At 42.5% G+C, this 23,367-nt stretch overlaps 1 protein-coding gene across 3 annotated transcripts in view; it reads left to right on the top strand.

Moving 5' to 3' along the window:
• BCAS3 (BCAS3 microtubule associated cell migration factor) overlaps nt 1-10,937 on the top strand; it is a 3,636,180-nt gene extending 3,625,243 nt beyond the window's left edge. For 2 of the 3 annotated variants that reach the window (XM_085649432.1, XM_085649434.1), the window contains one exon: nt 8,327-10,937. In XM_085649432.1, the coding sequence (XP_085505558.1) occupies nt 8,327-8,475 (149 nt within the window). In that variant the 3' untranslated portion in view covers nt 8,476-10,937. The remainder of the gene's footprint in view (nt 1-8,326) is intronic. The other variant, XM_085649433.1, reaches the window with a different exon arrangement.
• Nucleotides 10,938-23,367: the final 12,430 nt, after the last annotated feature.

The raw sequence follows: 23,367 nt of genomic DNA, 5'->3' as shown, positions 1-23,367 counted from the left end.
CCTTGTATTTTTTAACTATTTTGTATTGTCAGTGTACTAAATCTTCCTTGACCAGTGAAGCGGGCAACTATAATACAAAATAGAGATTGTAGTTGTGACAGAATGCTTGTAGTTCTTGGTGGCAGGAGCTTGCAACATCCCAAGGTTTTCTGACCTGCTTGAGGTTCTAAATATTGTAGCAGGTATGCTATAAGAACTCAAACTATGCTAATACAGGAAGTAGTGAGTAAGGAGGGGAACATCCGGAACAACGAGGCCAGAGCCACCAGTTCCGGAAGCCCGCATGCCGAACAACGACTTGCCTAAACAACTTTGCCTGGTTAAGGCAAAGTCGGTCCAGTGTTCGGGATGGGCGGGCAGAGAGGAGCATCGGAAAGAGAACAGGGTAGGTAAGAGGGGTTCGTCGTAGTTTTAAGGGGGTGGGGGGTTTGCGGTAGCTGGTAGGGGGTGGCGGGGATCGGACTAGTTTTTCGGGAATGGGGGTTCGGGTAGTTTTTAGGGGGTGGGGGGTTCAGGGTAGGTTTTAGGGCGTGGGGGTTCATGTAGTTTTTAGGGGGCGGGGGTTGGTGTAGTTTTTGGGGGATGTTGGGGGTTTGGGGTAGTTTTTAGGGGGTAGGAATGAATCAGGGTCGTTTTTAGGGGGTGGGGATTCGGGGCAGTTTTTAGAGGGTGGGAGTTTTGGGTAGTTTTTAGGGGTAGGGGGTTCGGGTAGTTTTTAGGGGTTTGGGGGATTAGGAGTAGTTTTAGGGAGTGTTTGGTGTTCTTGTAGTTTTTAGGAGCATGTGTGGTATATTTAGGACTCAGGGGGAGAGGGAGGGGGTGTAAGCATAGCCACAGATAGCTGTTTACCATGCATGCCTTTACCAGAAAAATGTGTGGCAAAGGAATGCGTGGTAAAGCAATTCATGGTTAAGACGTGGTCCTTGTAGAGACCGCGTTGTTAAGGTAGTCGTTGTATAGGATCTCATTGTTCTGACTTACAACGAGTAGAGCATTCCGTGCCTAGGTTCTCAGCGTTAGCATGCTGCACACAGTCCCCTAACAATAGTACAGTGGATGAATAACATGCTTCCCCTACACCAATGCTAACTGCACTTAACAATGGTCACACTATATAACATGCTAGACAGCGGATAAGCCAAATATCCAGGCTATACTGAATCACTTTGGAAAGACCTCTTACTACACCCATTAAATCTCATAACCCATCTTCTTAACACTTCTTAAACTGTACACCTATATACACAACTGATGTTTAGCGTTCACAAACCAAAGCTAACGGTAAAATCATTGCAGGAAGGTGCCAAACCGCACGAGTGCTGCATAGTCACTCTCATATCTGAATGCATGCTGTATAAAAATGTGGCATAGCATACCATTGCTGGCTCCCAGGTCAGCCAACAGAGGACTCCAAGCACCGGGTCTATTAATGGATTCTACCATGAATCGATAATCATTTTTGGTGTAATGCACTTCTTTGGCACATAATGCATCTCTAGAGACATTTGGTTTATTTAAAGGCATATGTTCCAAAATTGAAATAGCCAGGCATCTACGACAAGACCGGACAGTGCTCCTTAACAAGTTTTTTTGCACTTGAGTCCCTGTGAAAAAATGTTCTGGTCTTTTAGGGACAACGTGCCTAAAACCACCCCTGCCCCTCCCAAAAAGTATTCACAGATGAGCAGGGAGGTGGCGAGCATCTCGCATTTGTTTACCTCGTAGGCCAGTAAGGGAGTGAAACACATTCTACAACCCTGATAAATCAGCCCTTCTCGGGACTTCCGACCAGGCCCGAGGCCCTGCACTCTTCACCCCACAGCGAGCCATCTCTTATCTGCCGCTGGGCCCTTGTGGGGCCTGGGATAGTCCTCTGGAATCAGGACAAGCTCGAAGACACTGCAGATCGCCTGTGTTTTTTTATTATTTTTTGCCGCTAAAAGGCCTGGAAAGCAATTATGGTTGAAGAGAAGTAACCTTGTAAGGAGTTCAGCGGGCTAATGATGTTTGATTGGAGACTAACCCTGTTCCCCTGGCCAGTGCCGGCTCCGCCGTGAGTGAAAGCTCTGACGTGAGACACTTAACCGAAGCCAGCTGTGCACAAGGGCAGATGAAAGCACCAAATCAGACAGCATAAGTACAGTATTAGTGTGGGATACGCCACTCATTGCTGATTTAAATTACTGCTTCTCCCTTGCATGTGAGCGCAAAGATGTGAAGTTAAATAAAGAGGTGGGTACCTGATAATTCCAGACCAAATAAAAACAACCCCCTTGGCCTCTTCCTGAAGGTCACGTTTTAACATTCCTTAGGGGAGACACGGTGTCTTCATTTTTTTTGTTTTTCTTTTACATGCTAAAGCATGTAGCACGATCATTTGGGATGAAAATGCAATGTTATAGTCAGCTTCTTCATGCTGTTGGTACCCAAAGAATCTGCCGCACAGATGATGTTCTTTATTTAGATCTGTTGTGCAGCGCTACTTGCCACCCCTCTGCTGCTTCTGGGCTCTTTAAATTAATACAGGCAAACTGACCTGCAAGGAAACTAGAGGGGGAGTCTTGATGTATGGACCGAGCCTACCCTTTGTAAATTGCAGGTTTGTGGGTTTTGAGGAAGATGTTTTTTTCCTGCCAACTGCTCCTAGTGTATTTCAGACTTATGTAGTTAGTGATTTTGTTCATCTCGGCTGTATCATAGTGGTTGCTTTAACATAAGTGTAGATGAGAAGGCGTGCTGTTGAAACATGTCTAATTGTTGTCCTCTGTGCTATATCTGATTTTTGTCTTGGGTATCAAGCACTTTGGTTTTACCAATGTGACTGATACCTTCTTGAGCGTAAGTGTTGCTAGTCATTAGGGCAAAAGGATGGCGGTTCTTTCAAGAGAAGTGTGGAGGGGTCCCTTGTGTTGTGGCATTAGCAGCTGAAGGTTTTTTGAACGTCTGCAGATTTTTCTGTACATCTGATCCCTTGCTTGCATACTCAGTCAGGTTGGGTTGCTCCAGGGTGCGATACCCAAAATGCTGAGGAACATTCCTCTTTGTTTTGTTCTCTTCAAGTTTATGGCAGGTCTGGTGGTCTGTGTGGGATTACAGACAGCATTCTAGTGGCTAGTGAAGGGCAATTTTCTGTAGGGTTTTGGGTCCATCCTCTGGAATGCCTTGTGGATATTGCAGAAGACCTCGAAGTTTTCCTTTACCTGGTTCTATATACGGTGTACTGCTTTCAAGGCTGGGGAATTCTTGTGCTTTTTTAGGCTCAGGCACATTCTTACTGCCTTGGTTGGCCCACTTTGCGGGCTCCAAGGTTAAAACCTAGGTAGGCTTTACTGTACAATGTTGTAGCACTCCAGCCTTGACAGGATCAGTGGTCTTGCTCATTTGTATCCGGATGCTGGCGTTCATTGGCGATACTTTCCAGCTCAACATGTACTGTTAAAGGTTTGCATCCCCAATGACTGCATTGGTTTCAGGTACATGGCACAGCAAGCTTACCAAACGCAACTTAAAATCTGTGTTTCACAACTGGCATTGACAATGGAGAGTCCATTACGTGGTTACAACCAAAACCCCTCTCCCACTCCTGAATCCTCCCAGATCAGTACGATCCACAACCATGCTAATGAGGGCCAAGTTCTTGACCTCTCTGTACTAATACCCTGAACATGATAGACCCAAAATGCCAGTATGTCTACTGTCCATTCGAAGCATCCCTCATGTAGATAGATAGTTATTGAAACATAAATTTGTTTCTCTTTGGTCCAGCAATGGGTGCGCCATCAAAACTCGGCCAAGCTGCTTTTGCCGTTTTCACTTTTACAGAGCTGTGATAGGACAATCTACATTAAATGTTTTCTCAGTCTACACAGAGCCAAGATTCAGTGTCTCCTTTTACTTTTCCTTCTTTTTACAATATTACTTAGTGCAAAATAAAGAGGGTGAATTTGCCTATAATCATAGTACCTGGATGGGGCGAAAGAATGTAGAATGGTCTTTACCTGGCATAGTATCCCTGATGGGTGGTTCAGTACAGTTCGTGGAATATGACAAAACGCAGACCCAAACCTTCTCCTGTGAAGCACCAAAGATGTGGAACCAGCTGCCTGAAGGCCTCCAACTGAGCCCTTACCTACTCTCCCTCCAGAAATAAGCTTGAAACCTCACCTATTCAGATTGTATTATGAAGACTAATTTAATGTTGTAGTTAACATTGCTGCACCCCTTTGTTATTGTATTGCTAGTTTCACGTGAAACGCTCGTTGCCCATGTAATGTGGCTACGTCCACACTCTATAATTATCTAAAATAAAAATTGGCACTATTTTCTGATAAACATAATTTCTGCAGTGACAGAATATTTTAACTGGTCTCTGTTTCAGTGGCTCACCTTTTTAACAGAGAGTTTCTCGTGTGGTGTACGTTTCTGATGGCCATTGCGTTTCAGTAGCATGATAGCGTTCCTGCCGTGTTTTCCTTGTCCACTGGGCAAAACAAATTGTGTTAGCCACATATGACATCTCTGCATCAGCATAAATAATCCTGTGGTCGCCCTGTACAAAACTTGTGGGTGTATAGATATATTTTGTGCAAACAAGTTTTATGATTCTTTGCACTGTGGGAAAACGATTGTGGCAGTTAGGATAATGGGCCGGATAGGTGGGCATGTCGTGCCATCAGTATCTGGGTGTATGTGGCAATAGTGCATGCAAAATCATCAATTTAGAAGTACACTAATTTTTTAATTAGCATTTCAAGTATCTCATTTTGGCAAGAGACTGTCAGGTAGCTGGTACATCTTGCTCTCACTTTTTTCTTGTGGTTTCGAATGAAAGGGATTTTGTCATCCCACTCTTCTCCTTTTTCCCCTTCTCCTCTCAGCACAACTAGCTCCCGCCTCCCAGAGAATAGCAGTAAACACTCATTTCCATTTTCACTGCTGAGTTGAAACCGCTTTTGCACCAGAGTTAAAATATTAAAATGTATGTAGCGGTTTTTAGATATTCTTTTCGCTTTAAGTATTTTTAACATACCCTTGCCCCCAATATTTTAGAATCTCTCTTTGTTTATTAAAGGATGAGAGTCTGTGTGATTGTAGATAGCATAAGGAGATCGGTTTATGCTCCCGTTCGGTGAGGGTTCTTTATCTGCTTCTGGTACATGTTTTTGGGTGGCTGTCCTACCTATTTGCAGACACCCTGATTTTGAATAGCTTTGCGTCAGACATCCACCATCCCACTCTGGGGGAACGGAAGGGTGGGTGCACTTCTCTAATACCTCATCGTGGGGGTTCTCAAGGGCTTGAATAGACTTTGCAAGCTGATCTACCACATTCTGACATCTCGTCATAAGGTGGTGGTGATGACCCACTTGCAGAATTATTTATGAAGTGTTTTTAGAAAGGCAATATATTGACAAGAAATAGCATGTTGTTAAACTCACGTTCATGGTTACATTTACCTAGGATTCTGCTTTAAACTTCAGTTGATCTCACTCTATTGTTCCTTGACCCACACGTGTAGAATCCCTGCCCTGTAAGCCTCTCTCAGAATAGTGTGTAACTTTTGGATTTCATTATTGTAAGCATTAACTGAGGTAGACATTGTAACCGTGAACTCTACTTCGAGATATTGTCACTGTAACCTAGAGCATTGTGGTAATTGAGCGTTGTTTCGATTATTAGCCCCTACGCTGTCACTGACTACTATTTCTTATTAAATAATGCCGCAATTTGTGTACTGCTTTAGTATTTATTTATTATTGTAATGAGCAGCAAGTGCCAAAGGTCCAGCTTTTCGGCGAAGTAGTAACCAAGAAGGAAAAAGAAAAAAAAAGAAGCAGGTTTGCCCAATAGTTTGGGGAAAGCAGAGCGACTTGAGAGATAAGCAGTCAGCTAGAGAACTGACATCAGAAATCATGGATGCAGCAGGAGGAGCAACAGCTGGAGAGAGGTCAGCAACAGGAGGGAAGGGAGATAGGAGGCAGGGTAGAATGATGAAGGATGAACTAGAGATCAGGAAGATGAAGAGTGGAGTTCAAAGAGTGGCATAGGTGCAGGAAAGTAGTCTTTAGACACGAACATATCAAACAAGTTAGATGTAGAGTGAGAATCATTTTAGGCTTCGCTTAAGGCCGGATAGGCTGTTGGTCAATCTGGAGTCTTCGTGGAGATGGAAAATGGCAGTTATGTTTGCTGGTTAAGTAGAATTCAGTTTAGGCTTCACTTAAACGTGGCGAGGCGGTTGGTCAGTCTAAGGTCTTTGGGGAGATAGTTTTGCTCCTGCTGCTTTCAGTAATATGCCCCCAGATGTGGATCCACACCATTTCATAGTGATATGCCTCCAGATGTGGATCCACACCATTTCATAGTGATTTGCCTCCAGATGTGGATCCACACCATTTCATAGTGATATTCTTCCAAATGTGGATCCACACCATTTCAGGATGATCAGATTGCAGTCAGTGGTAGCGTGAACAAGGGAAGTATGTTAGTGTAATTGGAAGAGCTTAGACAGGGAGTTGAAGGCTTTTGTTTTCGATGCTTCCAGATTATGCATAGGACTTTGAATTGAATCTGGTGCTCTATTGTAAGCCAAGCGAGTTGAGGTCTGAACGATGATACATGGTAGTTCTTTCTCAGTCTAGGGAGGTTGTTCTGTTTTTTACCTGTTTGAGTTTCTGGATTTCTTTGCTTGGCATGTTTTGGTAAACAGATATGCAGTGCTGAAGGGTAGTAGTTACAGTTGCTTACGTTAGGATTTTGTAGTATATTGCAGTTATCCGAGGGCAGATTTTCGATAGTGTTTCGGTGGATCGTGGATGCTTTGATGGTGGCTTGGATCTATGTTTTAAGGTAATTAGTAGTAGAAGAGATTTCAAACCTCCACTGCAGGGGCTGGAGTTTGCGCAAATTCGGTAGTTCAGGTTAGGAGACTGTTTAGATCTCTGTCTATAATATTTATAATAAGTATCTTAGATGTGTCACTGGTTAGGCAGAGGCTGGTAATATTCACCAGTGTATTTAATTGCCAGAAGACAATCCATAAGTGTGGATTGTTTGAGTTGGTACTTAGGTCAGCCAGGAGCTGGGTTCCATCTCTGTTATCATATGGGCTAGGGACACCATGCAGACGTTGAAGAGGGGAGGGCCAATGACGATCCTCAGGCACCTACACAGTAGGTTTAGAGTGGAGGTTTCCGAGGTGTAGTCATACATTTTGATTTGCATTCTCCTTCATTAAGGCAGGATTTGGGACATTCCCAGCTTTTCCCTGGGATACTGAACCAGGTGTTAAGGCATTTTATGAGCTCCTTCTGCTCCACAGTGCCGACGACTGCTGAGAGATCTAAAAGAATCAGCATGGATGAGTGACCCTGGTTCTTTTTTTCAAGCATTTTCTTTTTGATGTCCATGATGGTAGGTTTTGTACCTCTAGAGATGAGATGACCTGACTGAACATCGGTGGTGTGTTCCATGTAGCATTGGGTTTGCTCAGTTACTTTTGCTTCGAGGATCTTTGCTAAGAATGAAAGCGTGGAGATGGGTGTGTTTGTTGATGGAATGGAATGGACGTATCTAGGTGTAGTGCTTGCATTTTAAGTATCAAAAGTGTTGACAGTAATCCTGCAAGATGGTTCAGTGACTTAGGCTCAGCCCTGACATTTCCTCAGACTTGCAGGTCACAAGTTCAAACCCCAGCAAAGACAACTTTGCATTCCATCTGTCCGAGGTTTGAAAACTGATCACCAATCAATTTAGTGATAACACATTATTTCCAGTCTTGCACATCATCCTACTTTCTCTCGAAAAGAGGCCAGCACACCAACAGGATTGTTTAAAGTTCAAAGTGCACTTGAAGCAATCCTATTGGTGTGCTGAGAAAGTCAGCGGATTAGAGACAATGTTACCATAAGGCTCGCAAACCTCTTAGGCAGCCAAGCACCATCTTTCTTTTGGCGCAAGCCGATATTCCGCATAGGACTATTTACATACATTTTTAGAAATGTCCAAAAGGATGTATAAAGCACTATTTTATTATTTGTAATTAATAATAACATGATTATCATCCTCATCAGCATTCATTTATTGATCTGTCACTTATAATAATGTCTCACCATTCAAGTCCATGTAACCTAATAAAGAAGAATATTTTTTTCTCAAATTTTTGATGATTTGCAGCACTATATCACACACCAGCATTAGGAGAAAACTGTAAAAAAAAAAAAAAGTGTATCTTCTCAAGTGCTATGTCTATATTAACACACTAAATCAAGTTCTCATGATGAAATATTAACCAGTAAGTTTTATTTCTTTCCTTTTGTTTTATCAGAACTTCAGCGAGAAGGAAGTATCGAGACCCTAAGTAACAGCTCTGGATCTACCAGCGGGAGCATTCCACGCAATTTTGATGGCTACAGATCACCTCTTCCAACTAATGAAAGCCAGCCCCTCAGTCTTTTCCCTTTAGGATTCCCATAAGGAAGTCTGCCTTCAGTTTAAGGAAGATATCTGTCAAGCTCTGGACACAAGTGGCTCATACTGGTGTGAATGTATCAGTCTGTTTGCTTCCACAGTCCTTTCACTGTGGCTCATGGCTACTTATCAATACAAAATGTTCACGTTGGTGTCACAAATCCATAAAATGTTGACCTCTAATAGAACACAGAGTGGATCGCAATTGGATGTGTGGTTGAACATTCATAAAAAGAGGTTAAAACGCAAACGTCCCGGCACCAGTGGACTGCATATCAATATATCCCTTCACTCAGTTCATTGGCATCTAAAATATTCATGTTTTTGTACTAATAAACGTAGACCAAAGCGGACCATTGGACATAGATTGCTAGTTCTTCTTCACTTCCACCTGTTGATTTTTTTCTGCCCCGCTCTGTCTGCACATCACCCCTTGCCACTCTGCGTGAGTGGGCCTCATTCATGCCCCAAGACCTGATCCTCGCCTATCCCCCCGCATTGCTGGAATTCCATGCGCCCACCTCTCTCTAAATTAGAACTTAAAAAAATGTCAAACTATTTGCATTTGTATCCATCTCTTTACAATCTGCTTGAGACAGGAACTGCTGTTTGCCAACCCTTGACTGTTAGCCATCGCAGCCTGCGCCTCCAAACGGAGGCCTTTGCACCCCAGGCGATGAGACTGCCTTAGCAGTCACACTTTAAAGTCATTTTCACATTTCCTTCACTTCCCGGAGCCATGAGACGATTTTTAACACTGAAGGAAATATGTGGACAAACTTCTTTCTTGATAAAATAAGGCTGTAAAGTGGTGTCTGCACAACTGAGCAACGAGGCAACGAAACTGGAGGATGGATCACAGGTCAGACCGAAGGCAGGCTTCTGGTCTTAGGTCACTGGCAATTCATCTTCATTTGAGGCCTGCACTTTGCAGCTCAGCTCTGCTATTTCTGTCCTGCAAAATGCAAGGAGAGCAGCACGTTTTATTTCACTTTTAGCTTCTGGAAAACGGTTACCTTAATTGTGTATTTTTATTGTAACTAATACCATCAACAGTTATTTTCAAGAAATCGGGAATGTGCAGATGTGTCACATGTTATGCAGAGAACAAACCTAAACATGGCTGTTTTTCTAGAACTGCAATCCCTCCCCATTGTCTAAACTGACTCTCCTTTGTTCTGGAGATAAGCACGTTTTGTTTCTGTTATATGCTAAATGATAATACTGTGTTTGTGCGCATATATGTTTTTCATCTCTGCCCATTAGAAGAGTCAGTGGGATGAAACTGAGGGGGCGCCGCCTTCAGACCTGGTGTTCAGGACATAGAAGCCCACGGGTCACGTCTGTCTGGCAGGATGGGCTGAACAGCTGGGTTCAAACCCGGGTCAGTTCAAAGAGTGCAACTCCAAGGCCGGGGAAGACACACAGGAGGGATTGTGCTGTCACCATGTGTCTGTCGTCTCTTCAGGCTTCGCGGAGAGCATGTCAACTCGGACAGAGCTCCTTTTAAAAGAGGCTGCTGCACGGGGAATGACTTGGGCGGCTGGTTTTCAGCCATGACCACTGGACAGGCACAGTGGGCTCAGTGTAAACATATTTTCCTTTAGCCAACCACAGTAAATCACTTTTTATGAGTAGAGCGGTTTTGTGTGAAGGAAATATGCAGTTTTCAGCGTGAACCAGAACGTTTCCTTTTAGCCCTTAAGCCCACCCCTATTCTCTTTTTTGCACCCTTCTTCCTTGGTAAGGCAATATTTGATGTCAAGCCTCACTTAAAACTCTAGATACTTTCTGTTGGCAGCAGCCCTTGGCAGGTATTCATGAGAGGCATGTTTTACTGAAGATGGCTGAAAGATAATATTGTACGCTTTGCTAGTGATGTTTGTTTTATTTTAAGAGGCAGGTTCAGATGCAGGCCCTAGGGTCTTGTCCTTAACTTGCACAAGTCAGCTTCTGAGAAATTCAGGCTGATGTTTGAATTGTGTGAGAAATCCAGACGGCCTCTCATGTGGCTTTTCTGGCTGGCCACCGATGCTGTTTAAGAGCCCAGCCCTTAAGGTGAATCAGTGCTGGCGCTTTTTCGTCCAACTCTCTGAGCAAAATAACTCATAGACATAGCCACTAAAGATAGTCAACACTAGGCCTGCATTCTCCCTGGCTTTGCCACCCAGAAAACCACGGCGCCAACTCCTTATTCTAACTAGTGCCAATGTCATTCCAGGCGCAAGACAGCAAGAATACCATGCCTTGATGGTTCATTCCCTACGCTCAGCCTACCTAGTGCCAGCCTATGCACATAGCAGCATTGTAGTAATAAATAGGGGCAATGCAGTCCAATATGTACCACCCAACAGTAGCAATGTATCCTACCCAGAAGAGTACCTGAACGGTTCCACATTGACTGGCTTGTTTTTGCACCCGTGGACGCTATCCTAGTGGTAACTTGCTTGTTATTAAATCGGCTAAATTGAAACCAAATAGTTTTGTTGAATTGTTAGCATGTTTTTTTTCCATTTCTATTCTAGTGAAAATGACCAGTTCAAGAACTTCAAAAGCTACCAAGCTGGGTATTGCTTGTCTTAAAACCCCCCAAAAAAGATGGGATTTCCCATCCTGCTCTTCCAAGAAACGTTGATGATCCCGCTGGGGCTTAGTGCAATGCGGTCAATGCTTCGCTGTATTCTCTAGCCAATGCTTCTGTTATTTTGTTGCTCTAGTGCTGTACCCTTCATCAGCACATCGTGGCCAATGGTCAACGCTCAGAGGCTGTTGGAAAACAAATCTCCATATAATATGCATTTAAGTTACCTTACAGAGCATCAAATATGTCCTCTTATGGGCACTTAAGGTTCCTTTCTTAAACTTATTTTGCAGCAGTCGTACATTTTTGCAGGTAGTTTCCTCATGGAGCTATTTGATGCGAATGTAGGGGCATATTTGGGCTTAGTTCGCCCCCTGTGAAGTCTCTGCATGCATTTGTAGCTAGCAAAGTAGGGCAAACAAGACGGTGGCCCATGACTGAATGTAGGTACCGTGCATCCACTGAGCAGGATGCGTCGCCTGTAAGGCCTTACTCGTTCATTATATCTTAGGGGTTCATTCAACAGTTACAGGCTTGCTTAACCACCTCGGTTGTCAAGAATTTCCGGAGGATCGAGTGAGGCACGGTGGAATACCAGTCCTTACTGTGGTAATTCCGAGACAGTTATCTGTAGTATTGGTAGAGCGGAAGGTAAGACATCAATACATACGTCCTAACTTATCTTTGGTGGAGTAACCCAATAGTATACAGACTACACAAAATATCATAGACAGGAAAAGAAAGAGGATAAGAGAACACTGTTATATGGTATAAAACGTTTGCGTTGATGAAAGCTTGATTTAGATAAAGCGTTAATACAAAATCAGAACATAAATGGAGCAACTAGGTAAAGTAAATCAATCAGCCTTTGTGAAGCATAGAAAACGGACAAGGAGTAGTACAGAGCACACACCCTAATCCATAGTATGAGCCATACAGATGTGCAGTTTTACTAACTCGGATTTTAGCTTTAAAAGAGACTTGTTTTACATAACTTTTAATCTTTTGGCCTATTTTATTTTTCTTATTGTTTTAAAGGATAGCTGTTTAAAGCAATCTTCCTAAATTAGATTTTTCTTAGCAGCACATTGTTGCTCCATAAGCCCTCTCTGCATCCAATCACTATTCAGCCTTTTGTTTTTCCCTATTCAAGTATGTGTCATGTCAGATTTTACAAGTCGCATACCTATATCAAGCTTGAGCTAGCCTTGTCTCTTAACTTCAATTTATGAGATCTTTTAATCTGCTTGTGAGGAGAGTTGGAAGTTTTTTTCTAAAATGTAATCTTTCAAAGAAGGATCCCTGTATTTGGTATTTTTCTGGTTATTTGCCTATAGTATAAAGGGAATGGAATGCTTCCTTTCTAGTGAAGCAAAGACTCCCTGCATTGTACCATGTGGGAAATACACGGTCAGCATAAACTGGGAAGGAGCAAGTGTGTTAATCTCTGAGGGTTGATTTTAGCTGACGTTCTAAGCAAATGACTGTAAGAGGGTGTGAGTGATACGCAAGCTCTCCTAACGTGAACTCTTTCCATTAGATGGTGATCGGCGAAGTTAGAATATAAACAGTGAAATCATGTGTATATTAGGTAGGATTTATCATAAACCATGGTGGGCCCAAGAGGCCATGGATTAGTGTTTAGAGTTGATTCCCGAGGGCCAGCGGGTGCCTGCCTTGTTAGGAGCTCAGGTGCATGCTTGCAAGAGAGTGTGGATGGAATATGATCTTTTGAGTATTCACCTATGCGTGTGGCTGAGTGGGTCCTGAGAACGTGTAGACTTTTGCAAGAATTCGATGTGGAGGTGTCGAGAACAATTTGAGGGACAGAGATTTGTTCAGTTTCAAACTAACTACCTTTCCATGTCAAGATATAACTAGATGTTGGCCAGTTGTTTGTACATGAAGTCAGTTGAGTTGAGGCCACAAATGTAGCAGATGTATGCATTTAAGGAGGCTTTTGTTCTTTAAGGCATACTATTGTATTTTTAATTGTCTGCAAATCATAAGCGAGTCCACCTCACTTTGAAGTTTGAGCTTTTTTCTTAGTGGTTTTCAGGATTGGGGTTCACCATAAATTCAGAAATGGTGGGTTGTTTATATGAAAGAAAAGTGCTTGGTCAGTGGATCAAATATGTATATCTGCCTAGCCTTATTAATCTGCATCACTTTCTGCTGATCTATGTACGTTTACTGGGCATAGAGATCATCCTCTGGTGTTGCTGGTTTATTGTGGGGCTTTCATGTGGGTTTGTGGGTGAGACAGAGAGTTGAAACTGACCTAAAAGTTCACGGGGAAACAGTTCATACATGTCAAGTTAGAGAGAGAGTGTTCCAAGGTTTATTTTGTGTTTTTTTCCTTCTTTTTTGGTAGTTATTGGTAGGGCTGATCCTAAGCTGACCATAGGGCCCCGCACTGATGTGTGTGCGTGAACATACGCACAGATGTGTGTGCGCGAGCATACACACAGTCTCAGAATACTAGCACCCGAGGAAGGGAATAAGCTACAGGCAGTTTTGTCGTTTGAATCTCGGATGTTGCTCTTATAAAACATAAAATAATTTCTAAACCGTCTGTCTTTGAATGCTGCTGGAAGACTAGCTGGATTTATGGGTCTCAAACTGATTCCCAGAGCAGTTCCGGGTGCTCCCCTGTGGAGTTCAAACGGCAGTAGTGTCTCCTTTGAAACCACGCCGCCAGTACATCAATTTTACTGGGCAGCCTTGGGCTTTGCTTAAACTTGGCCTCAGGTTTCATGAATTAATGTGAAATATTGCTTACTTACGCGATGTTCTTGAAGTCACTTCATTGTGTATTTCATTTAAATCATAGAACTATGCTGTTGTATTTAAAGACGTAGTGAGTGTCCCAATTTATGTGGTTCCTAGTACACGTTAGAGCCTCTGAGGTCTGTGAGTTTGGCTTCAGGCTACTGCATTTAGAGCCATAGAAATGCAATCCGAGGAGACTTAGTGTCTGCCTTTAGGAACTGCCTCCATAAATGGCTGCCATCCAATCTAGACCCTTGAAAAGTGAGGGACAAGGTAAACAGTGAGGCTTCAAGTCAGGAGAAGAGCTTCTGTCCTAGACATTTCATTTCTACTCCAAGGTGTGACATCCTACGAATGGCGCGAGATATTAATGTAAGACTCGCTGCAACCGAAATATGGTTGGGGTGCTAGAGGTTATAAGTGCTAGATATCAGGGGTAGATATTAGTTGCAGCTGCTGCCCTTGGCTTGTAATGCTTTACTTGTGGCATTAACATTGCTACCCATGGCCTCAGGGCCACAAAGGTAGCTGAAGGAAAAGAAAGTAAACAGCGCTTGAGTACCCATGTCTGCTTTCCCCAATGTTGACACCTTGTCCTTCCCTTAGCTCTTGAGCAGCAAATAAAAGCTTCTCGAGGGGCTTTATGTGAACAAAGGGTCATCCCTAATTTAATCCGGAGTGAAAGGGTACACGATATCTCTTCTGTTACCTCTGGCGTTTTGCTGTATTGCCATCATGAGGAATGGTGCGGCAGGAACTCTCAGAGCCCTCTTATTAATTGGCAAGGGCTGGCAGATGTCAGATTGCAGGTGTGTGTGCTCAGTGGTATATTGGTCATAGTTGGAGAGCTGCACGTCAAGATTTAAGGTTCATTATAGGACATGTGTGTCCTGGTGCTGAAATAGTATCACAAAGAGAAAGCTTGGATTAGGATGCTCCATCACACCTGCCTGTGGGGTCATAGTCCTAAAATAGTAGGGGAATGAGTCCGAAATAATTGTGGTGTGTTATTAGGGCTATACGTCTGTCCTGATGCTGAAATAGGAGGACAAACAGATAACTAAATAGAAAGGGGGTATCAGAGCTGTTTGCAGGGCCTGGTGATAACATGGTAATTGAGTCAGCAGAAAAGGATCAGAGAAGATCATCAGAGCTATGTGTGCATCCTTCTACAGGAGTGGGTGCAGAGTCAGGATTTTGCAGGGCCTGGTATTCGCATAGAAGGCCAGGCAGCAGGCTAGGACTGGTGTGCCCTTCCGAGCTCTGAGTGTAGCACTGGTATCATCAATAGATTCTCTGGGTCAGAATGTGGTGCTGTGGAGTAACTGCGTGTGGGTCTTGCTGACAGCAAGTGCTTCAATTATGGGTAAATGTATAGGTTTGTGATATTATTGTATTTGAAATATGCATGCTTCACCCAAAGCATCTGAGCAATATTAGAACTCTGGGATGGGAGAAGAAATGTTATTTATAAGGCACACAGTTCATCTAAAATTCTAGGCGCTGGGATGCGCACGTGCTTTATAAGTGGACAAGATCACTGGAGAGAGCAGGGGGCAGCAGTGGACGAAGGGAAAATTATATGAATGTAAACCATTGGTAAGTGGGCAACACTGAGTAAGAGGGTGCCTGGAAAGAGGAAGACCAATCCCCACCTTTGATGGCGATTCTTCCAAGTACCATGTAATGTGGGTTTGGTAATCTAAGCTCAGCTCCTTGTTAGCTTACCCTTCTTGGTTTTTTTGGGAGTTTTATATAGCACGAACTAGACCCAAAGGCATCAGAGTGCTTCACATAAGCACCAGCTGCGCTACAGACGGACGCATTCATTTTTGTTAGGCATGGGGAGATTACATTATTTGCCCAGAATCACAGGAAGTTGAGTATCCCTGCTGAGACTCTAACCTGGTTCCCCAGCTTTGAGGTCGACCGCCCTAGCAGTCAGGCCACATCCCCTTGTTTGTTGTCAATAATGTGTCCTACGCTTACAAAGATACAACTGCAAAATTGGCACGTTTGGAAAATCAATTAACTTGTGCCTCACTGCCCAGGTGTTAGGCAGAAGACTTGGAAGAGCCTATTTCAAACATCACTCCTTTGTGGGCAAAGTCACTGTTCATTAGCCTTATGGAGCAGGTGAAGTAGATCTGTAACTGAGAGGTTCCCAGCCATTAACCAAAGTTATGGGTTGTTGTATTGGCGCTGAGTCCTCGTATGTGGCTCCTCTCTCCAGTATACACAATTAACTCCCTCACAAACCTCTTTTCACGAACCAGAACAGTGTCTGTAGAGCTATGTTCAGAGATCAAAATGCACAACCACTTGTTCTGTCTTGTTCCTCACTTTCTGTCTTCCAGCCTCCCTCTTGTGCACACCCTCCTTGCCCATCTCTGTCTCTCATCCTCCTTGACACACAAGGCTGTAAAACGACTGAAACTGTATGTATTGTGCCCTGACTACCTAAGTGTCTAGGCAGTGTTGCTTTTGAGCGGAGGAGGTTTCTAGCTCTACTTAAAGAAAATACAATCGGAGTTGAAAGGTTGGAAGCGCTGTTGAGCGACAGTATATCAAGAGAGGTAGACACTCCCCACACAGCCTGCAATAGATGAGATTCCTATTTTCAGCACAAACAGACACAAGTGTATGTGAAATATATTGCTTATATAGTCCCGGCGCTTGCACAGGCATCCTAAACATGGTATTCCTACTGTAGAATTCCATTAAACATAAGAGGGGAAGATAGGAAGGCAAAAGCGTAAGAGAATTAATACTGGAAGTTTGTTACGTGAATATTGACGCTCTGTTTCTTTCATTTCCTGTTAAAGCAAATTCCAACTATAAGCAGCCGGATAAGAGAAGATCTTAGTACCTATTGGTAGTTGGTAGGTTTTGGTACAGATAGAGTCGCATGTTGGTCTGAGTGATAAACAAAGCAAACAGCGGTGCACCACTTCTACAAATGTAATTCTGGTTCCAAATATATCCACAATATTCCTATAATAGTTGAAATTATTCTCTTTATTGTTGCATCCTCATTGTGTATCAAAAAAGTCAGCCAACATGTTTTGTCCACATACATGTGGACTTCTTCAGGGCACAAAGAGGATAAGAAGTATACATCCTCATATGAAAGAAGAAATATTTAGGTCCATTCATCTAAGGTCGTTGGGAAAATAGTGTCAATTCTCAAAAACAGGGGGATCCATCCAATAAGCCTAGAGCTTGGAGAGACAATCGTGGGAATTTTGAGGTCCCCTGCTTATTAGGATAAGCCTTAAAAGCACTATGTCTCATTTAACAACCTGTTAGTGCTTATTCCTTGAAGATAAGATAGAAGAGGGGAAAGGATCCACCCCTCATCCAACACGGCGGTTGGTGTGGGACAAGCCAGCAGTCGTGGCGCTCCTTGCCGGTTTAAAAAAATCACAACCTGAGGGATCTTAAAGTCACATAGTGAGGTCGCTTTCAGCGTAGATTGTGGGACCAGTTTCATAGTATCTTAAAGAAACCATGCATAGGACCTTAAAGTTATCTCTTTTTGCCACTGGCAAGAAAAGAAGATATATAGTACATTTCCACAATTTGTATGGCCAGTTAGGGTTTTCAAACTCTAGTTGACGGAAATAAATTGGTCTGTTAATGAAGTGTTAGGCTATTTTGTAGCATTTAAATAGCAATCACTGTGTATAGTGCCCGGCAATGCTGAAATAAATTGTTATATTATTTAGTGATTAAGTATAATTGGTGGAGGCCAGCTAGATCCTGCATGAGATCTGTGTGGAGCAGTATGTGGAAAAATTCCTGCGGGGAAGGAGATTGCTGTTAATTTCGTTTTACTGGACTGCGCAAATTTCCATCGTTCAGATTCAGGGGTTTTGTTTTGTTTCAAGGCATCTTTTCTCATGATGTAACTTTGAAATCATTCTATATATAGGTGCGATGAATTTAAGTTTAATTTTATTTTCTATATATAAACTTGAAAACAGTGTGTGTTCTCACTTATGCAATCTGAATATCAGGTTATTTTGCCCTCTTTTCGGACAATGCAAAGGATACTGTGATAGGTCAAGACAAATTGTTATTGAACTGACATATGACTTGAATTGTACATTCTTGGCTAAGAGAGAAAAAAACATGGTGGAATAAACTGACGTATAAGAAGCAAGATTTTACTTTCACCCAAATCTGTGGAATCTGGTATATGCGTGCCTCCTCCTGAGCTGCTACATTAGTTACTTGAGCTACTGAGGCTGGACATTTTCCTAATTCAATAGATCATCTGCCACGTGGGCCGTTATATGATCAATCTACTGCTATCACCAACTCAGTTATTTTGGTATTTAGCATTGATTTAGTAATCACCCTCCTGTCTTGAACTGCTAGCAAGCAATGCACACATTTGTCCTCACTATTGTATGTCTTACTTTGAAGACCTACCTGGTGTCTTCAGCTTAGTTGTAGATTTGATGCCAAAACAGTTTATCAGAGAGGTTAAGGATACCGCATATCATTTAAAAGCTTAAGGTAAGACCAAGAGAAGAGATCCAACAGAATGTTGGCCAAATCCCATTTATTTTCATCCAGCTTGGCTGTAATTACTGGTTCGCTAAATGCTTGTTCATGTTTTGTTACAATCTGCTGCAGAATCTTAGCTAGCTATGGTTAGTGGTTAATATCGGTCGAAAAGTTGGCAGTAACCCTGGATATAGTTGAGATTTCTTTCAAGTGAATGAAGCACAAGAGCCTTTTTCCGCTCCATTTAAAGAGTGACCATCGTAAGTGATCACTTATCATTTTCCTTGTTGAACTAGGTAGTGGAAGAGAAATTAGCTGATTATTAAAGGAAGATGTAAAGATATTCAGGCATGAGAAACAACAGAGAACTACAGAGCAGGTCAGACAACAAGGAAGTAAACACAGCTTTTAGTAGCTGAAACGCGTAGATGCTCCTTGGGCACTAAATAATAAATTAATGGGACACGCCTTCCTGAGTGCTAGTCTCTTTTGATTGTGAAGGTGTGGTAGAAGGTATTGCAGACGCGATTGGCAGCCACTACTGAGTTTATTGAAAAATAAATATATAAAAAAAATAATAATACATACATAACTAAGCATTTAAAAAACCATACAAATTCACTGAAAAAACCCTAGTTTTCACACACGTTATAGTTAGGAATTAGCATTTAAAAAACCTTGCAAATTCACTTAAAAAACCATAGGTTTCACACGTTATAGTTAGGTGGATATTTCACTCGTAAAAAACCAATGAAATTCCCCCGTTATAGTTAGTTGAGATAACTATAACTCGCGCGACCGCCACTCTATCACAAGGATGATGTCATCAGTGATGTCATGAGTGATGCCACTGACCATGTCATGAGTGATGTAATATGTGACGTCATGAGCAGAGGATTGCGGGTGCGCAATTTATAGTTATCTCAACTAACTATAACGGGGGAATTTCATTGGTTTTTTACGAGTGAAATATCCACCTAACTATAACATGTGTGAAACCTATGGTTTTTTAAGTGAATATATATATATATATATATATCTTTTTTGTTTTTTTTTCCGTTTTATCTGCTTTTGGAGAGCCCAGTAGCTTCAATTTGGTACCGAACTGCTCCTTTCTTTTTCATGTGCTTTTGTGTATATATATATTTTTTTACTGATACATGGTTGGTGTCCTCCATCTTATAGTGGGAAGTCACAATAACAGGATCATGACCTGTGCACACGCATGTGTGGTGACTCATGCACGTGTATATCTTCTCACCTTTTTTTAGGCTGATGATGCTGCATCTGCAATAACCATTTTATGTTTTTTGCTGAACAGCATCGGCCAGCACTACTGGCAAAATCAATAAATCTGCCCCACACAGAGTTGTATTTTTATGTGTGTTTGCAGGCGCGGCCGGCACAGGTAAGGGCGGTGGAAGGGGGATTGTGAGTCGACAGATGACAGGGTTTGTAAAATTAAATTAAAAACAAACACTTACCTTGCAATCACCGCTTCGCGAGCGCAAGGTAAGCGGTTTTATTTATTTTTAATTTAATTTCAACTATCCCTTCGCCTTTTGAATTTCCCCCTACCCCACCCCGCCCCACTGCTCTTACCTGTGCCGGACGCGCTTGTGTGTTCATTTGCTGCGCATTAACACTGGTAGAGGGAACCTTAGTTAGTTTTTAAAGGACATTGTTTTCCAGTGATATTCAAAATGTTGGTTATTTGCTGAAGAGGTCAGACCCGTGTTGCACTTTGGATAAATGAGGATTATGGTTCACTGACATCAGCTTGTGAAGGAATCTTTTTAAGCAATTATTCCATGACCTCTGTTAGCTCGATCTTATGCAGATCAATTTGTAACATATACTAGCAATATACTACACTGGCCGCTGGTTTGGCAAAGCCCACCTGAAAAAGGTTACACTGGACAAGTGTTATTTCTTCTTCCAATTACGTGTGCGACGAAGTGACTGATGTGTATGATAACATAAACTTGTGTAAAATTAAAGTTCCCACTGTTTCGTGGCTTGTTCTGTCTACTTCTGCAATGTTCTTCGAATGTGTACGTGCTTATGAAGAAGCTTGCCATGACATTGTATTGACTGAAAAGAAGGAGAATCATATAATGTATATCAAACGTATTATAAAGGGGGAGGGGAATACAAGTAAGCCACAACGCATTGTTTATGTATCTTAGAAGAAAATGATGATAATTGTTTTTATGCTCACAAAAATATTGTTCAAAATAAAGGCGTTAAATCTGTGCAGCATTTTTCTTTCTGTTTATGGGTGTGATTGTATTTCTACAAAGCCTTCTACTCTTGTGACAATTTGGCCAGACTTGTCTGCTCATTTTGATTTATAAGCTAACCCGTCTGCCATTTTCTAAATAATTCAGCTAGTTTTCTTTCATGCCAGCTGCCTGGCAAAGACGTCTAGAAATGTACTTCACCCAGGAAGAAAATGATTCCTTAGCAGTGGACAGCTGTTCCAGGACACTCACAAGCCTCTAGTGCAGGCGTAACACCACTTTACTCGGATATGGTGCATCTTAAACATTCTATAGCAAGCCCATATTTAATGGTTGATGTAGGTGCAGCCACTGAAATTCACAGCAGGGTAGGGCTTTGTATTTTGAAGCAGAAAACTAATCGCAACTATTGCACCATCTCTCTCTGCTAGAGCACAGGTTAACCACGTAGAAATTGCTGCATTCCCCTGACTTGTATAAGGAACTAACAACATAGCTCACAAACTAGACTGCGATGTTAAAAATAGTAAAAATTAGTTGAGTGGGCATCAGTAAAATTATATGGCAGAGAGAAATATTTCAAGAAAATTTGAGACGTTGGCTATTGGGTAAGGTTTTAATGTATTCAGTTATGTGTTGATTCTGTACGTTTTAGGCTACTGTAGTAACAGTGCTTTAACGATTTTATGACCTTAAATTAGTTGAATATAGAGAATTATTAAAAATGTTTTATCATTTCTACCATTCTTCTTCTGTTGTCTGTATATCAAAAAAAAAAACTCGAAAAAAATTTAAATTAGAAAATAGCAAAAATATATAATGCAAAAATAACATTTTGTAAGATGTTTGCTCAGCTGCTGTTACTTTGTGATCTGTGCTGAATCTTGCCCTTTGTCTGACTGCCTTCGTGAGCTCCATTGGGTTCCTTGTGGAAGGGTGAAATGTCCTGGGATTCAGTACCATTGAGATGAACTTTGGGCGCCACTCCGATATCAGGGGCTGTATTATAGACAATGCCCCGGGGGCTCAACGGGCAAGTGCACCACCCGCTGAGCGTCCCCGGGCACTTTGGTTTTGCAGAAAGGGCCGCAGATGCTTGTGCAGGCCTTTCTGTAATACATATATATATAGTGCTATTACCAGAGGGTGTTCCCTCATTTGCATGGGGGTGTGCCGCATGCAAATGAGGGAATCCCTTTGCCTCTGTGCCCGTGCCGTATTGTAGCCATGGGCGCAGAGCCAGAGAATCCGTGAGGAGGCGCACTGGCAGCCCTCTGGAGGGGGAAAATGGTGTTACAATGGACGTCCCCTTGCAGGCAGGTGCAGTCACTCACTGCACCCTCCTGCAAGGGAACCTCTCCTTATAAAAGTACAGTTGGGTTGCCACCTGCACAGTGAAACACAGAGCGGCTGCTTCAAAGCCGCTCGATTTTTCACTTGAATGCTGTGACCCCAGGACAGCACGAATTTGCGGCTGCCCTGGGGGCAGTGCATTCAATGTAATAGGGCGTACTTTCACTGTTTGTGACAGGCGTACCTGTTTTAAAGTGCACCATAGTGCAAACAGGGAAAGTGCGCCCTATGTGTAACAGGGCCCCAGATGTTTTTTGTTACCCAACTCGTTGATGCTCATTTTATTGACATGAGATGGATGAAAGCCTGAGTTTCACCCACCAGGATTTAGACCTGTCTCAATGGCGTGAAACACAGACCCTATGCTGAAAGGTTTTGATTGGAGTGAATGCATTCATCTACTGCGCCACTAGACCTGGGTCCTGAGGAGGAACTAAATTCTACAACTGAAATTTTTGAAAGTTCTAACACTGTCAAAGATCATACCCTTGGGTCCGAAGGCAAGATGGCTTTACTCAGTCATTCAAGAAGATTCTTACTTTAAATTTCCAATTTTAAACACCCATCTGGAATGCATTTAAACATGTATGGGGCAATTGGGCACAATAGAACCACAACAAAAGTCTGACGTTTGGCCTAAAGGTGGAACTAAGATTTTGCTTAGAGTTTTATCAGTAGTGGTACTGCAGTTAGATGTATTTAGTGTAGTGATCCTTAACTTGAAATTTTCCATCACCAGTCAAAACCCTCCCTACAGTCCACTAAGGGAAATCGTTCTGTCTGAATAGGAAGATCTTGGCTGTAGTGGACGACTTTCTCCATCTGTTCACACAGCTGCATGATTATCTACTGAAGGCCCTTGCAAAGGATCTAACAGTGTCACGGTCTTGTTGTTATCTTCAGGACCATCTTCAGTGTTGGGTTCTAAATTAATTTCCCCAAACCCTCCCTAACTCCATCTGGGTCATTCTGAACTCTGGAATCTCAAAGCCCATGAATGCCTCCCCCAGATATAGTATATAATAGACCATGCATCTATTATTGAAAAACAACATTGTGATACCATGGTACGTCTGGGTCTCCAGGCATTTGGCAACAGAGTAGTCCCTAGGAGAAATCTTCACCTGTGTTCGCTGCAACTCCTGCCAGAAAACTATGATCCCTTGCATGATTAGCGGCCTAAGCCTGGCCTTGTCATATCTCTATCTAGGTAACTTGACATAGTGGGCTGGCACTCCCAAGCCTCTGCTAAAGTACACATTTCACCTACCACCTTATTGCTTAAACTAATAGCAGTCATTATGGTATTAAATGTTTTTTCTCTGATGATCAGAACCAGGCTGAACGTGGTCCACAAAGAAAACACCTCAACCCTCTTCTACTTAAGAAAATAGAAGAACTCGTTCATTGCAACTGTGCAAACTGGCAGTGGAG

Source organism: Triturus cristatus, chromosome 3_2 (assembly GCF_964204655.1).
Source record: "Triturus cristatus chromosome 3_2, aTriCri1.1, whole genome shotgun sequence".
Lineage (NCBI taxonomy): Eukaryota > Metazoa > Chordata > Amphibia > Caudata > Salamandridae > Triturus > Triturus cristatus.
This window is presented reverse-complemented; position numbering and strand designations above follow the sequence as displayed.